The 18117-nt window shown below is 35.5% G+C and overlaps 1 protein-coding gene across 6 annotated transcripts in view; it reads right to left on the reverse strand.

Annotated features, from left to right (window-relative positions):
- The window catches only part of LOC128136275 (nipped-B-like protein), a 187172-nt gene that overhangs the window by 16291 nt on the left and 152764 nt on the right, over window positions 1-18117 (reverse strand). For all 6 annotated transcript variants that reach the window (XM_052775528.1, XM_052775530.1, XM_052775524.1 and 3 more), the window contains 13 exons: window positions 17336-17436; window positions 14757-14895; window positions 14464-14546; window positions 13298-13430; window positions 12222-12365; window positions 8634-8723; window positions 8195-8409; window positions 7992-8094; window positions 5434-5532; window positions 5184-5330; window positions 3857-3991; window positions 2299-2397; window positions 402-455 (listed from right to left, as the gene is read on the reverse strand). In XM_052775528.1, coding sequence (XP_052631488.1) covers window positions 402-455; window positions 2299-2397; window positions 3857-3991; window positions 5184-5330; window positions 5434-5532; window positions 7992-8094; window positions 8195-8409; window positions 8634-8723; window positions 12222-12365; window positions 13298-13430; window positions 14464-14546; window positions 14757-14895; window positions 17336-17436 — 1542 coding nt within the window. The remainder of the gene's footprint in view (window positions 1-401; window positions 456-2298; window positions 2398-3856; window positions 3992-5183; window positions 5331-5433; window positions 5533-7991; window positions 8095-8194; window positions 8410-8633; window positions 8724-12221; window positions 12366-13297; window positions 13431-14463; window positions 14547-14756; window positions 14896-17335; window positions 17437-18117) is intronic.

An 18117-nucleotide genomic window follows, 5' to 3' on the forward strand; every position in this document is an offset into this window, starting at 1 on the left:
AATATATTGGATGTGAAAATACACTTATCTACCATTTAAAAAAATCTATATTACACTAGAGGCCTCATTTCAGAATTAAGTATCTTAGCTGTGGACTTCATGTTATGTCACTCATTATTGAAGAGACCATGAAATTAAAACCAACCAAACAAAAACTGTCCCCAAAACAAAGTGAACTATTTTTAAAACAGATCATATGGAAAGAAAGAAACTAATGCTGGAGACAAAAAAAATTACACCAATGAAGATTTTAAAAAAGGTCAGATGTTTAAAGGGCATGAATTGAATTTGTCTACTGTAAAGGACTGCTCTTGTAGTCTCCCTTCAATGTGTTTTAATACCAAAAGAAATGTTAAAATTCTTACAATGACTGTGCCATACATTCAAAATTCATTACTTACATTTTGAAGAAGCTGTTCAAACCAATCATACCCTGTATCTCTACAAGCTGCAACCTAAAAGTAGTTTTGAGAATAAACTGGTTAAAAAAAGGCATCTGAAAAAAAATTACTTCAATACGGATGTCATCTTAAAAGATCAGTAAACATGCATAGATATATTTTCGTATACATTCAGTACAATATCTTTGGAGATCAGAAACTGTCCTTTGCATTTGAAAAATAGTTCTCACCATTTAAGTGATCCCAGAATTTGTATCCCATACAACACAAGGCCTACACATTTTACTGGAGATTGCTGGCTCTAACGTAAACCAAATTTTGGTTTCGTAGAACAACATTTTGAACAGATTAAAGCACAAATACAAGCCTGACATTAAAAATGAACATATGTGTGTGTATATATATATGCATATACATATTTTTATATAAACAAACTAAGCCTTCACTGGTATCATATGTCAGGAACAGCTTACAGGTGCTCCAAAATAGAATTGGCAGGAGAACTGAGAATTAAGCTGAAGTCAAATCAACTGACTTCTCAGTCTGGAAAAATGCACACTACACTACCATTTAGTAAAAATATTGAAAAGCAGGATGGAGTTTAAAACCATAATTTTAAGTAGTGAAGGGAGTGCTTTTATTTGATATTTACATCTTGGTATAATTGATTGCCCTGGTTTTGGCTGGGACAGAGTTAATTTTCTTTCTAGTAGCTGGTATAGTGTTATGTCTTGGATTCAGTATGAGAAGAATGTTGATAACACACTTGATGTTTTCAGTTGTTGCTAAGTAGTGTTTAGTCTCAAGTCAAGGATTTTTCAGCTTCTCATGCCCAGCCAGCAAGAAGGCTGGAGGGGCACAAGAAGTTGGGAGGGGACACAGCCAGGGCAGCTGACCCAAAGTGGCCAAAGGGGTATTCCATACCATGTGATGTCATGCCTAGTATATAAATCGGGGGGGAGTTGGACTGAGGGGAATCACTGCTCGGGAACTAACTGGGCATCGGTCAGTGAGTGGTGAGCAATTGCATTGTGCATCACTTGTTTTGTGTATTCCAATCCTTTTATTATTATTATTGTTGTTTTATGAGTGTTATCATTATCATTATTAGTTTATTCCTTTCTGTTCTATTAAACTGTTCTTATCTCAACCCACGAGTTTTACTTTTTTTTCCCCCGATTCTCTCCCCCATCCCACTGGGTGGGGGGGTGAGTGAGTGAGTGGCTGCGTGGTGCTTAGTTGCTGGCTGGGGTTAAACCATGACACTGATATTAAAATATCTTCTCAGCACAGTGGTTTTACACAACACATTTTCACTACAAATGTATAAGCATTTTATTTGAAACAGAGATTTTTTTTTTTTGAGAAATACTATTTAATTTACTGCTCCTAAAAAGTAGATAAAATTATGCAGATACGAGTTTACCCTGGGTGAGAACATGATCCTGTATTTGTTAAAACAGCTTATTAACCTCTCAAAATATATGTTATCAATTGAGGAAATTTTTCTTTTAAGAGACAACTTCTTAGTTAGGCTTAACTATATGCTGCTACTAGCTTTTCCTGGAAAATGTTAAATATAACAGAAATTTGTTGTGTTTTAACTGAACAAGTATTTTACACAAGCTGAATATAATGTGGTCTCAGTTATCACTGCCAGCAGATTAGTGAGCAATTAATCACTGCCAGCAGATTAGTGAGCATTCCTACAGCCTGTTCCATCAGATGAATAATTCTAGCATAAATTAAATGTCAGGAGACATATAAAGAAAACCATCAGATAATTAAATTACTTGCATATTTTTTTGTATTCTAAAAGACTAGAGACAATATTTCAAAGATACTAAAAACATAATCAAATTTTGCATGCAACTTAATTCAAATTTGTTTAACATACCACATCAGTGATGTTTAGTATTTTCCTGGTCATTGCTTCTTTGTCATGGTGTGGAGTTGGAGTAAACCAGAGCTTCTGGAATGTCTCATTTACTAATTTCTGAAGGAAAAAAAATATATTAGCAGAAATAAATAAGCTTATCTCGGCACGTAGGTATTATTTCTAATACATCCATACAATAGATTTGTTGACGATACGTGACATTTTGTAAGGAATTATTCAACCTAAGTGAGACTGTTGTAGAGAATGTTATCTGAGACAGACCCAGATCTACTATTACAGCTGTTATACTGGCCTCTAAGCAAGCTTCACTAAAATGATCACTGGGAACTGATGCTACAGAAAATGGAGTTACCGCTTTCCTGCACTAATTTGCATTCCTCGGGAAAACATTGTACCCTGAGAAGCTGACAACCGAACACAAGATTACAATTTCTATAGCAGAATTAGCAGCAATTGTAGATTACTTTGGCATTTTCAGAACAGCTGTGACAAGGTGGGGAAGAGAGAGAAGCCAAGTCTCCCTACCCAAACACAGGAAGTTGGTTCCCTTCCAATGTTTTTGGATGGAGGAAAAGATGGAATAGAATGAAAGTAAACTAATTATTCCCGAATTACTTATAAAGCATATGGTTGTAAGAAGCATTCCTCATCCATGGAGACATAAAAAAATACATTGCAGATACTGCCTCATCTTTCTGAGGTTGTTGGAAAGGCAAGGGAAAGGAGGAAAGAGAACAAGGTCATCCTCCTTTCCTAGCAGCACCTTGGATCCAGCTGTTCATCTACTTCTTGATTAACAGTCTTCTCTGAAAGCCACTTGGCATTAACGTATCTCAAGTGGTTAAAATATATGCTGCAGCTTTAAAGTTGCAGATTTCAAATCCCATTGAAAGTGTGATACAAAATAATTACAGGTATATTCTTAATTACCCAGCAATTTTAAAATTATTTTTGCCAAATCAAACCAAAACCATCAGTGTCAGGTTTATGATTCAACACATAATCTTAGTTTTATGCCCTTCTGCATATACATTGCACAAAGAGAAGAATATGATCACGTAAGTAACATTTTAGGGGGAATAACTGATTCATTAAACATTCAGAATTAATGCAAAATTAGCACAGATTAATACTTTATAATTTTTATACACAGAACTTACAAGTCTGGCATATACTAACATCAAGTACTTAATTTTGACTTAAAGTTTATTTTGTTTGCAGAAAGGAGTTTCATATGCTAATTTTACTTGTTAGAAAAGAGAAGTACGAGAGACAACACTTGCAAGAAGAAAAAAAAAACTCTAGACAATAACTTTTTAAAATCTTTTGATTGTCAGCATGAACTTGAAGAAAATAGAAGAAAGAAAAGAAAGAAAACCAAGTCAGACAACAATGTAGAAAGCTAAGATATTTGCTCTCAAAAATTAAAAGTGAATAAAAATCATAAAAATTACAAAGGAGCAATGAAATACTTTTTTGATTTTTTTTTTTTTTTGGTCAAAATATAGAAACACATTATGATAATTAAAATCCTGAAGGATATGTTTCATTCTACCTTAATGCCTTCTTCATCATTGACTCTCCGAATCATTTTCACACACATCTCTGTAATTTTGGGAAATGTTGGTTGTTCAATGCAGATATCCCTAAGTATCTTTATGACTCTTTTTCTGACACTGATACCAGTATCCTGTGAGGAGAAAAGCATTGTGCTCTTGAAAACAAATCAGACACATTAATTAATGTATGTATTATATGAATTAATATTTAAAAATCACCCAATCTGACCTGCAAAACGTATTTAGAAAAGGCAGCTAAAATATTCTGGAGTGCATTTATACAAAAGGTCAGCATAACTTGTACCACTTTATTTGCAACAATTCTAAAGGTTCTGGCTGAGTCCCCAGAACACTGAAACGCTTCCTCCATTTATACCCTCCCATTTAAGAGCTCATGATGTTGCAAATGTATAATTCTACTTAATTCAAGAGCTTACAAGCTAGATGTGATGATGCTTTAGCTACTTTGTTGGAACACACAAGACCCTTTGTAGATCTGGACTGTAATACTTCAAAAGCCTTTGGATAAAGCTTATGAATAAGATACGTGCAGCAAATAATTTCCACTTTCCTAGGCTTCGTCTAAGGAGAAGGATGAGGAGTTTTATTTCATATTACCTTATTCAAAATCTGTTTAATCTGAATGTCAGGATGAACGACTTTATGCACGCTCATATGCACATCTTCAAAACCCTTCACAAACATGTTTTATCATGTAACTATAGCAAATGAGTAGTATTTGACTAAAAGCCTGACATGGATGCTAAAAGCTAGTGGTATCTTACAGTTAAATTAACATTGTATTTTATCTGAACATCCAGACAAAAACCACTTTTTATACAAAAACTCTAATAAGAAGCCTTTTAAAACACTAAAACGTAGCATAGAAAAACAAAATAGTTTTATCTTTTTTTTCTTTTGGATTACAAATAGCAACTTTAGATTACTGTGTTGTAGATCTTTCTTCATCACTCACACTACTGAACTGCCCTCAATAACCCATATCTCAGACTTCAGTGATGTGGCAAAATTCCTCATTTCACCCAATTTGTGCCTTAATAAAGGAATCAAAAGGAATATAATCCTGGTTCTGATGCAGTACAACTTTCTATGTATGTTTACCTTTTGATGTAACAAAGCCTCACTGGAAACAAGTGATGCATTTTACAAGGTTGGTCTTAAAAGTACGATGCTCCCCATTAAAATAATAAGATATAATTTACTCTTGGGATCATCATTCCATATTATTAAACATATAAACTCAGTTGAAAACAAATTTTCCAATGACACTTATTTTATCATATATATCACAAGTCACCGTACCAATATTCTTTCTATCAGCATGTCATAATACTGCTCAGCAAGCTGAGGACGACAGAGCACAAATCGGCCAAGCAGCTCCACAGCTGCTTCTCGTACGCTAGTGGAGTTATCCATTAACCGTCCATGAACACCTCGTTGCATATCCAGCTAAAAAGAACAAATAAAACACAGATCCAAAATAAGAAATAAAGATTTCTTTCAAGCATGACAGAAGACCGCATGTGCATGATGGATATTTCATTTTTTTTACCCTGGCTAGAATACTGGGGTCTACAGCAACAACCTCAGACAAACACTTCATGGCTTTTGTTCGAACAGCAATTGCATTTTCACCAAGTACACGCAGAATCTAAGAGAACAAAAACAAAGATTCAATTGCTTTGGGAAGGTAGCAAACAATGTTTAACAGGCAAAAATGCAGCAGAATAACATGCAAATGATTTAACTAAAATAAGAATATTGGTCTACTAAAAATTGTATATATCTTCTCAGACAGTAAAAAGGTGCATGCAAGTAATGTTCCATGGCACTGATAACTGAGCATGGATATTTACTAGGATTTGCTACATCTCTAAGACTGGTCCAAACAGGATTTACACAGGGTCCATATGTTCACTTTAAGTCCCTTCATTTTAAACTCTACTTTTGCCACTCAGTTGTGGCTTTCACCATGGTTCTTTCAACAGGAGAGTTGGATTTGGGCACTATAATTTTAAGAATGGCTCTGTATGCAGATCAATATAAGTAACACAACCTAAACTAAACTAAACAATTAAACCAGTACTGGAGTTCAAACACGTCACCATGACAACATGTTGATCCATCCAAGAGTACTGAGGGAACTGGCGGAGGTCCTTGCCAAGCCACTCTCTATCATCTATCAGCGTTCCTGGTCAACAGGGGAGGTCCCAGAGGACTGGAGGCTTGCCAATGTGACTCCCATTTATAAGAAGGGTCAGAGGGAGGATCCGGGGAACTACAGGCCTGTCAGCCTGACCTCGGTACCGGGAAAGATTATGGAACGGTTTGTCTTGCGAGCACTCACACGGCAGCTCCAGGATAAGAGGGGGATCAGGCCCAGTCAGCATGGGTTTATGAAAGGCAGGTCCTGCTTGACCAACCTGATCTCCTTCTATGACCGGGTGACCCGCCTAGTGGATGAGGGAAAGGCTGTCGATGTTATTTTCCTAGACTTCAGCAAGGCCTTTGATACTGTCTCTCATGGCATACTCCTGGAGAAGCTGGCGTCTTGTGGCCTGGATAAGTGCACTATTCACTGGGTGAAAAACTGGCTGGATGGCCGAGCCCAGAGGGTAGTGGTGAATGGGGTGAAATCCAGTTGGCGGCGGGTCACGAGTGGTGTTCCCCAGGGCTCGGTGTTGGGCCCTGTTCTGTTTAATATCTTTATTGATGATTTGGATGAGGGGATTGAGTGCACCCTCAGCAAGTTTGCAGACGACACCAAGTTGGGAGGCAGGGTCGATCTGCTTGAGGGTAGGGAGGCTCTACAAAGAGATCTGGACAGGCTGGATCGATGGGCTGAGGCCAATTGTATGAAGTTCAACAAGGCCAAGTGCCGGGTCCTGCACTTCGGTCACGGCAACCCCATGCAGCGCTACAGGCTTGGGGAAGAGTGGCTGGAAAGCTGCCCAGCAGAGAAAGACCTGGGAGTGCTGGTTGACAGCTGGCTGAATATGAGCCAGCAGTGTGCCCAGGTGGCCAAGAAGGCCAATCGCATCCTGGCCTGTATCAGGAACAGTGTGGCCAGCAGGAACAGGGAGGTGGTTGTTCCCCTGTACTTGGCACTGGTGAGGCCGCACCTCGAGTCCTGTGTTCAGTTTTGGGCCCCTCACTACAGGAAAGACATTGAGCTGCTTGAGCGTGTCCAGAGAAGGGCAACCAAGTCGGTGAGGGGCCTTGAGCACAAGTCTTATGAGGAGCGGCTGAGGGATCTGGGGTTGTTCAGTCTAGAAAAGAGGAGGCTGAGGGGAGACCTTATAGCTCTCTACAACTACCTGAAAGGGGGTTGTAGTGAGGAGGGTGTTGGTCTCTTCTGTCAGGTGTCTGGAGATAGGACGAGAGGAAATGGCCTCAAGTTGAGGCAAGGGAGATTTAGGTTAGATATTAGGAAAAATTTTTTTACTGAGAGGGTTGTCAGACATTGGAATGGGCTGCCCAGGGAAGCGGTTGAGTCACCATCCCTGGAGGTATTCAAAAAGCGAGTGGATAGGGTACTCCAGGGCATGGTTTAGGGGGCGTGGTTAATGGTTGGACTTGATGATCTTGAAGGTCTTTTCCAACCGAAATGATTCTATGATTCTATGATTCTATGTTAGTGCTCTTCTCCCAGAAAAAGGAAAGAAACCACACTGGTCAAACAACAGCTTCCAAAGTGACAGTAACATGCACTGCAAGCAACGACCAAGTTGGCTTGTATTTTCAAATCAAATTAAGATAAATTCAATGAGTTAATATTACCAAATGAGCATGCATCTTACAGAAACTGTAAAAAAGATTTCAACATTTTGTAATTATCCTTTTACTGTGTACATCTAAGATAATGATTTTGCCATATACATACATGGACAAATAAAATAATGTATGTACAATATGACATATGAAATGCATGCAAGAAAAAGACATATAAGCACTTATGTCATCAATACAGTATATGAAAGCACATGGTGTTATCATGGCCTGTTAAATATCTGTGCTCAGCAATGAACAGATATTGCACACTACCACAAAAGTGTTTGGAATCAGAAACCAACTGTGTTTCACTGTACTAAGACTTCCAGCACAGTTTACCTGTGTCAAATAAATATCGAAGCTCTGAGCAAATGGCCTCATAGAGGCCAAGTAGCGAACAATCAAACATGCATCTTCATAGTCCACAGTATCAGAATTCATCCTGCAACAAATCCAATGTTTTAATTAGGACATGTTTATAAAAAATTATTAAAAATATCAAATGCATGGTTAATAAAGAAATCAGTGGTGCTCAAACGTACTTTAATGTACTGAACTGAGATGGAGCAGTTTTAATGATGCTGCGAAGAAATGTTTTGCGACTTTCTGCTCTATGCATGATTTGTCCTGTGGTCTCAACATCTTTTGCATGATGAGTTCCTTCAGATGAATCCTCATCCTTCTGAGATTTAATTGCTTTCTCTGTCTCCATAGTTGTATCACGGAACCACTGCGCTATATAAAACTTCCGAGAAAACTGGAGAAATACATCAGGATACACAGAAAACAAAACCAACAGATACAGAAGAGAGAAATTAACACATTTATAATGAGATTAAGCGAGTCTAATGCATCAACCAGTATATGTTAGGGTGACAATTTAATTGAAGCACTAATATGCATGACTGAAAATCATTTTATTCAGTACATGTTACTGAAATTATTTTTATATACACTTGACATCAGAAAGCTGAAATTTACCACTAATGATGCATCAGTTTCTGTGTTCTCATCCAGATAATCTAGCAAAGCCTTTTGCAGCTGTTGAATTTCATCTTCTCCTCCTGAAACCTATCAGAAATAGAAAGATAGTTACAAAATAGAATATTATAGTGATAATTATAACCTGAAAATCTGCATGTCCACATATAAAATACACTGAAGTTAATGTTCTGCAATTACCAATATAACTAACAATTTTTTAATCAATTACTTCTAAACTTTATACAGACTAAACCAAATTAGACTGCGGCTCCAAAGTCTAAAAAAGATTAACAGTATAAGACTGGTTTTAAAACAGACTGACTGATTTGATTAATTTTCATTCTATGATCTTGTGTGAAGACCCTCTGTCCTTGAGAAAAAAAGAAGGGCTGAAATCACACATAATAGACTGACACAAGGTTTAACCTATAAAATTCATCATTAGCTCTCTCACCAATATTCAATACTGAAACAGTGACTTCTCAGGTGAACAAGGGATAAAAGACAAAAATGTCAAATGAAAATAAATATGAAACACAGACAACAGTAAAAACATATGGGAAACATCAAAGAAATAAAAATAACTTATCCCTTTGCAAAAATATTTGGTATAACTGTTTTCAGGGATAAAGCATCCATACAGAGAAAGCACAGCAAGTACGCTCAATCCATCTAGGAAAGAACTTACAGAGGTTGTTCCCAAACACCCCTGAGCTCTAGCACTAAAGAATCATGCTCTCTGAGACTCAACTAAGTTTCTATCAGTGAAAAACCTTGAGAACAGACATACATTTTATAAAAATGCCACCTAGTGCATAAAGCCTATCTACAGAACAGGGTAATATTAATTATCCTGTGAAGCACTTTTAAGATGCGCAAAAAGGATTATATATGAAATATTAATCTGAGAACTAGTGCTAGAGACTATGTATCAGATTTGTAAATATCTAAACTGTATGAATGTTAAAAACAGAATGTATTTTTTCCAAGAGGCTATTTTATAGGAAATATGTATATCCTGATCTCTTAAATAGTTCTAGCCTATGTAAATTGAACAACGATTTTGTATATGACCATCAGACAATGTACTTCTCCCCATATAGGGGTTACAGAGAATAAATCAGTATCAATTAACTTGTTAATGAATCAGAAACTAACTTTCTCAACACCTACAAGACAGCATAAAACCAAAAACATAAACCACCCATTTTTCCTTAGTATTATACTGAAATACGCAGGTCCCTGCAATTGCTGATGCTACAGCAGAAAAAAGGATTTTTTTTTCCAAAATAAATGAGTTCAAGAATTTAAAACATGTCTACAGTGCACATAATACTAATATAGGTTTATTAATATATATTTGGCACCCTAATATATGTGCAAATTGTGATTTGAAAGTCTGGCCTTCAACCAACGTTAAATTCTGTGGATAAAAGACGGAAAAAAAAAAAAAGGTTGCTTGATGAACCTTAACTGCCTAACTATTTTCAAACAAGTAAAAAACCCAGAACAAACAAAAAGAAACTGTGAAGCCTGCAACAAAACATATTCAATATTGATAATAAAAGTAGAAGAATAATTTCTGGCTTAAACTTCTTCAGCTGAAAAACATTTTTCTTCTTCGGCAATAAAACTTGTAACTTATAACCATCTTAACTTCTGTATGAACAGCATAGATTGAGAATCTTGTCACAAATGCAGCATATAATATAGCTTACAAACATCAGCAAGTGGAAAAAGGTATAGTTACAAGTCCAGAAGATCAGCGTATCAAGAGATAAACTAATGAAAAGCATGCGCAAGTGTTAAAATCAACTTGACAATCTATCTATGACAGATTTCTATGAAAAAAATCTACTGTTTAAAAATGTCAAAACAGAATAGATTTTCTCCTAAATCTAATTCTACAGTTCATGAGTCCAAACCACAGTAGACAGAGTTATAAGCATTCATCGATCATTGGGGAATATCCTGGTAATGATATCAGAGGGTAGAAGGAAATATCCAACAGTCTAAGTATTCAATTCAGCAGGAAAGAAAAATCTGTAGATGTATAAGTTTGTTTCTGAATGAAAACAATAATTTAAGATCTTTCTGATAACTAAAGCTGAATATGTCTATCAATGGATCTTATTTTCTTGCCATTTGAACAACAAAGTGAAGCTTAGCTGTCATGTACACATTTCCAAGTAGTTATTTGTTCTTATGTTACAAATCATTTATAAACAACACACTGTCTACCCTGACTGATGGTACCATATAGTATACACCTTCCACAATGTATGGATGGTACTAACATCATTGATGTTAAGCTTCCGAAGTAACTGAAAAAATGCTTTTAGCACTCAATTGCCCACAGCAATTTTATTTTCTGCAGATGCCAATGCCTAGTTACTGCCTGATCCTGTAAAAAACCCAAAACAAATAGAAAAATTCAGGTCACCACTCAGGTATGTATCTTTTTAGAATATCTTTCAATACTATTATGTAACTTCTGGAGATAAGGAAAGAGAAAAGGATTCTTCCAAAATATTTCCCTATGAAGTCTAATGTAGAATTATCAAAATCACTGCCAATGGAGGAGAACTATAACCGCTTAGCACATAGAAGTATAAATTATATTAAGCCACAGACATAAAGATTTGATGCTATATGTAGTACAATATTCTAATTGACAAAAGTTATGGGAAGTATCAGCCTCATAAAGGAGTAGATGAATTTTGATTCCCTATTTGAATGCCTATAAATTGCACAAGTTTTTCCTTCAACATAAATCTGTAACAGTCATTATAAAATACATATAATAGATCTGGAGTCTTTTCAGGTAACTGAAAGGGAAATGAACTTGATATGACTACTCAATTTTAGATCTAATCATGCTGAGAACAATTAGTAGTTCAGAAAGAAATGTATAGCATCCATAAGAAATGTGCAAGTCCACATTTTTAAAAGGACACATAAGACCTGAGATTTTCTCATCATACTATGTACTACAGAGAGCCCAAATGCATACATTGCTTTGTTAATTGCTGCCACCCTTGCAGATTTGGAGACATTTTGATAAGCAGCATTAGCAGAAATGCAAATATGCATTCTCTAACGAAAGATATATACAAGTCCAGTAAAAAAAACCAAAAAAAAACCCACAAAAAAAACCCCAACCAATACCAGCTACATCACATAAAAACTAACCTTACAGGCCTAACAGTTTAACTATCTAAAGCCTGTGTATGAGTGCCATAAGCTCAATTACCACTTTGCAATAGCAAATGCACATACATACACACATATATATTTTTTTAAGGCCTCTTAAGATAGAATCCAACTGTCACTCCATTATTTCCTCTATATTGTCACAAGAAAACTGTTTTTACCATTGTAATTAACCACTTAATATGATCACTAGGGAGACGGTTTGAGAAAGACATGAATTAACAAATGTGTACTTATAAATTGAGTATATTTGATTCAGAAATCTGAAAAACAATGAAAACTCCACAATGCCAGTTTTTTACACATCTTTAAAATGTTCAAATTTTTAAATGGATACATCTCAATCCAGCTGGCACGGGATATCTCACACACCTGTTTGAGGATTCTGGCTATAGATCCTTGATCCATTTTGCTAGTGACTGCATCTTTCCTGAGTCTTGCAGCTACAGTTCCAAGATAGTCAAGTGATGCAACTCTTAATGCCATTTCTGTAGATTTGTTACTGAACTGGTGAACCTAAGAAAAGCAGAATAAACTGTTATAAAAAATTATTTATTTATGCAACTGAGATTCTTCTCACAAGACATTGCTTGACCTTATTAAAAATTCCACCTAACTTCCATCCTGCATAAAATTATGTAATTTACTATTACATCACAGATACACTCCTTACTTTCCATTCATGTTTTTCCTTTATTGGGTCTCTCTCTCTCTACAAATATGCCTGTTAGAATTTTTTTTTAAAATATGTATTTTTAAAAAATAAACTGGACATCTAGTAGAGTAGATATCCTTTGCAATAGCATAGATCTTAAGCACCATAATGCAACTTCCTCATTATTCACACAAGTATAAAGAAAGCTACATTTTACCAAGAACAGGACCATAAAATATTTTTCCAAGAAACAGCTCAAATTACTGTGTTAATTACATTGTAATACTGAAGAACAACTCTCAAAAACCACGTCAACGAAAATATTCACATTCTGTAAAATGTCACATTCCATAAGTAAATGTACTATTATTGGTAAAAGACCAAACTACTTAATTTTTTTCAGGTTCTGTGCTAAAGGAATAGCTCAGAGAAGTATGTAACTTGAATAATTACAGCTATTAGTCTGAATTTATTCCCAATTAATATTTACACTTATTAGATGCTATAAAATGGCATTTTTTAATGTGGAAAATGTCGTGGAATAGTAGAAGTGGACTTCCATGAGAAACTGTATACATATGACCTTTACTAAGTTCCATATCAATGATCTTCTGACCTAAATTTTATTTTCTATGCATTACATAATAGTGATACATGTAAAGAAAATCCTTAAATGCTGCATGTGTGTGCCAACAATCAGAAAGCATTCCTGTAATAGTTTGAGCTGAAATAAACAAGTTTCATTGTAATAAGAAATAAATTAATATAATAGTTAAAACCAAGAATCCTTTACCAATAGCCTTCCTAATAAGCTAAGTAGCAACTCTGCAGCTGGCCATTCTGGTTTATTGACTGTGGAAAGAAGATCTTGAATGAAGTTCTCAAACAGTGGTCTGTAATCTTCTTCCCCTTGTTTACTGCCACACCTGTTTAAAAGAAAATGCATTTTGTAAGTGAATTTAAGAGCCATTTAAGCTTTTCTTCTGATGCAAACAGAAGTAATCCTATGTTTAACCAGAAAACCAGTTTTATGCAATTCTAAAAAAAAAAAATCCAAAATATTAGCAGAAAAAATTTTATCCATTTACAGACAAATAATTTAAACAGTTATCACTCCAAGTTGCACTGCAAGTAAAGCAGCTAATCCAGGATAGTAGAATTTTGTTCCTAAGATTTTTTTATTTATTGTTTTGAGTTAAAGTCTGCATTAACTTGGATGGACAAAGTAGGTAAAATTTTAAAGCTCAAGCTAGAGTGGGGTATTTAGGAGGTGTTGTGTCTTAAGCCTGGTCTGACTTATCTCACAGTGATAAGACATCTCAGCATTATGCTCCACAAAGGTTAAAATCAGAATGTAAAAAAATCAAAAGATAACATACCTGATAGTGTTTCACTTATATGCGGCATCCCTAACTTTAATGATATCAGAAGTATGCAGAGATATGGCTAGATTGCTCATAAATAGCCTTTTGGCTTAACAGTAGAAATTAACACGATAAAAACCTCAGGACTTTTTGTTACAAATCCTTTGGTTATTCAGGTGGGTTTTTTTTCCCCTGTTGAGCTACTGACATTCCTAACTTTATCTAAATGAAAGTAATTTTAGGTTTTTTATATCTTTGTCATTCTGATGACTGAAAGAATCTGGTTTCATCACTTAAATATTTACTCAGTCTTCTCTTCCATGCTTCAGATGAGTAAAAGACCCCTGATAAAAGGATCCTACATAAACTATCAGACAGATTCTTAAATGTGTAAAGAACTCTCTGCAGAATTTCTGTTCCATAAAAATTTTTGTCCAGACAGGTAGCTCTCTTAGGGATCTATAAAATATATTGTTATAAGTAACTTTATTAGTAGGCATTTAGCATTGCGAAGTGGTTTGGTTTGTCTTAAGGTGTAACAGATTTTATTTGGAGTTGGTTTCATCAATACGCTAAAGAATGCAACAGTACTTACTTCTTAAGGAAAACAGAAAGGAAGTTTTGTGCTGTTCTCATGGCTGTTTCATATGAGTTAGTAATAAGCACATCTTGATCCACCTAAAAATAACAAGATTTATTTGTCTAATATTTTAGCATACACAGAAATATGATTTCCAGATCAGCATTTCTCATTCACCAAATAATTATGGCAGACATAAAATTACAATGCTTAATTACTAGAGCACCATCATAAAATATTATACCTATAAAGTCATTCCTGCACAAAAAAAAAAAAAAATTATGGTTCTCTAAAAAAAAAAATCTTACTTTTTTGTTTGATTCCTCCTCTGAATTAGAATCTTTTTCTGTAGATGGCAAATGCACCACACACTGAATAAGCTGCAGAACTAGTGCTGTTACCATCTGAATATACATAGGCTCTCCATCAGTGTCACTGCTGTTTAACCTGTTAATAAGAAAAGACAGCATTAACACTAAAACTAAACAAAAAACACAAAACAAAACAAAAATTTTTGGTCCTAAATAACATCTTTCTAAAATTATTACCACAGCTAGAAATACGTGTTCTAGACATTTATCTAGTCATTTGCTTCTCTCTTATGCAGTGAAAGATTTGGTCTAACAAAACCAGTAAGTATTCTCAGGCTGAAGAGATGAACTGAAACAGCTCACAGATGGGCTATCAGAGTATCTGTGAAGTTCAGCAGCTGAAAAATCTACAGAAATATTTAATAAATCAAACACCTAAATGCTAAGGCACTTACTAATAGGCTTATTACGTATAATGCCATATCCATTTCCAACGCAACATTAAAAAAAAATAGACCAAACTTGTCCTAATAATTTGTTACTTATATATTATTTAATATATGTGAAATGTGCAGGACTTTTAAACAAGAGAAAATAGTGACCACAACCTGGACTGACTTCTACAAGAGTTACACTTATGGTAATCTCAGGTAGCATAACAGACTATAAACTTCAGCATGCAAGAGTGTCTTTAAGTTGGTATGACCAGTACGAATACACTCCACCTCACATTTCTCCCCTTCCAAGTGATTTAACCTGACAAATAGTACAGTGTTTACTACCCATACGTACATCAACACCACTTAATGCTACCCTAGCCTGTATCAGGAACAGTGTGGCCAGCAGGAACAGGGAGGTGGTTGTTCCCCTGTACTTGGCACTGGTGAGGCCGCACCTTGAGTACTGTGTTCAGTTTTGGGCCCCTCACTACAGGAAAGACATTGAGCTGCTTGAGCGTGTCCAGAGAAGGGCAACCAAGTTGGTGAGGGGCCTGGAGCACAAGTCTTATGAGGAGCGGCTGAGGGAACTGGGGTTGTTCAGTCTAGAAAAGAGGAGGCTGAGGGGAGACCTTATCGCTCTCTACAACCACCTGAAAGGGGGTTGTAGTGAGGTGGGTGTTGGTCTCTTCTGTCAGGTGTCTGGAGATAGGACGAGAGGAAATGGCCTCAAGTTGAGGCAAGGGAGATTTAGGTTAGATATTAGGAAAAATGTTTTTACTGAGAGGGTTGTCAAACATTGGAATGGGCTGCCCAGGGAAGTGGTTGAGTCACCATCCCTGGAGGTATTCAAAAAGCGAGTGGACAGGGTACTCCAGGGCATGGTTTAGGGGGCATGGTTAATGGTTGGACTCGATGATCTTGAAGGTCTTTTCCAACCGAAATGATTCTATGATTCTATGAAAAGGTGATAATCTCTGACATAATTCTCCTCAAATTATCAAAATAATAATTATGCACAAAACAGACTGCAATTATTGTCTTTATGAAGTTAACTTTGACTACTTGTACAGAGAAAATCTTTTCACATCAAATTTTAAGTAATCTGTACCCTTCATGACTGTAGCCACAGACAGGGAATGTCCTTCAACAGATCAGAGCTAGGACTAGAGATAAACAGTGCAGTCATTGTGGCCTTGAGATAGTGACTTCCTTCTAGTAAAGGTCCTAATTCAAAGAGGGTATCTACCATTTATGCTCCTATGCCTACCATCTTCCTATTTGCTAGATCTCTCTGATGTCTATAACCAAACAATAGGAAATACTAGGAACAAGCACTCATGTTAACATTAGGGTTGCTGAATTCAACTTCAAAGTTTCAGTGAATTTCTTTTCCTGAATATTTCCTGTTCATCCACCCCAGATTGGACAACCTATTTAATTGACAATTTGTCTGTCTCCAGGGAAAAGACATATGCAAGCAAGGAACAAAATCAATGCCAACAACAAATGTTTTAGAACCATTTAAAGTGTCTAACCTCAATTTTAACAGAAATCCAGTTCAGGTCAGATTCTTTCTCAAGTTGAACCTGAACTTATACTATTATTCAGAAGATGCAATGAAATGCAGCTGAAGCGCTTAAAAGACAGTTGAAGTGAACCGAGTAGTTCCTAAATGAAACTCATTCAAAGGAGTATTAGACTGATTTCCTGGAAAGAGTGCTCTGAGTGTGTCCTCAAAGAAATTCAGCCAGAATTTTCCTATTAAGCTTTAGCAATGAAGAAATTATATAAAATCCATATAAACAGAACCAAAGAATTTTCCAACAAAAAACCTTTGAATGCACACTAACATTACACTCATTTACATCCTCAGTGAGACAAATAATAAGATATTTCAATTATTTTTGTAAACAGGCATAAATATGATGGCATAAGAAACAGTGATTATTACAAAATACATTTGTCAGGCAATTCTGCTCTCACTGCAGAGGTTTTGAAATATCAACCTCTAACAAAGTGCAGCTTGTGGAGTCACAGATTTTTAAAGAACGATTTAATATTGAAAAGCCTAAAATCCTACATCTACAAAATGTAAATGCTACTGTCTACAAATTATCAATCTATGTCAGAAATTACCTGAAGTTTCTCAAACTCCTCTTGCTAGTTGGTAGTCTCGCAAGGGAAGTGAAAATTTCTTCTAGTATTAACTGTCTATGTTTTTCATACCTGGAGAACACCTATTTAACAGTTACAGGATTGTTAAAAAATTATTTATTGTTACATAAAATATCACTTGTTAAATAGATTGTTAAAAATTATATATAGAAACAAACACTTTACATGACATTTAAATAAATTATTTCATGCATACCTTTTTTAATGCATTGCTTTGTTTTTTTCAAAGCAAGCATTTTATAAAATACATAAAAACTTTTTCAAATATAGATTTTTAAAAATCTTCAAATAGCATAAATGTGTAATAGCTCTTAAAAATACGGTATGTTTTAAAAATTTCTGCCAATGGTACAATACACTGTATAAGAAAGTCAAACAGTGTAATGCTAAGCTTTCAGACTCCAGTATAGAGCAAAACTCTATGGTAACATAAATTAACATGAACACATGTATGGTTTTAGAGCACATTTGAGAAACCAGTTTTACTTCATATCCTAAGCTTTAATGTTTGCCTGACATGAAATATTCTTTCAATTTACGGGGTCAGGATTGTAGAGTTTGCCTCTCCTTTTGTTTAGGCAGAATTACTTTTATAAATACTGGAGTACATCATCCTTACAAAGATGGAAAACTTCCACTTGAACAAGCACATCTGTGTTGCACTGCAGTTTTCCTGAAATAATATTTTATCTGCCCCATGAATTTTTCACATAGCCATCTCTTCTGAGGAAAAGGACTTATTC

This window comes from Harpia harpyja, chromosome W, assembly GCF_026419915.1.
Source record: "Harpia harpyja isolate bHarHar1 chromosome W, bHarHar1 primary haplotype, whole genome shotgun sequence".
NCBI classification, from domain to species: Eukaryota; Metazoa; Chordata; class Aves; order Accipitriformes; family Accipitridae; genus Harpia; species Harpia harpyja.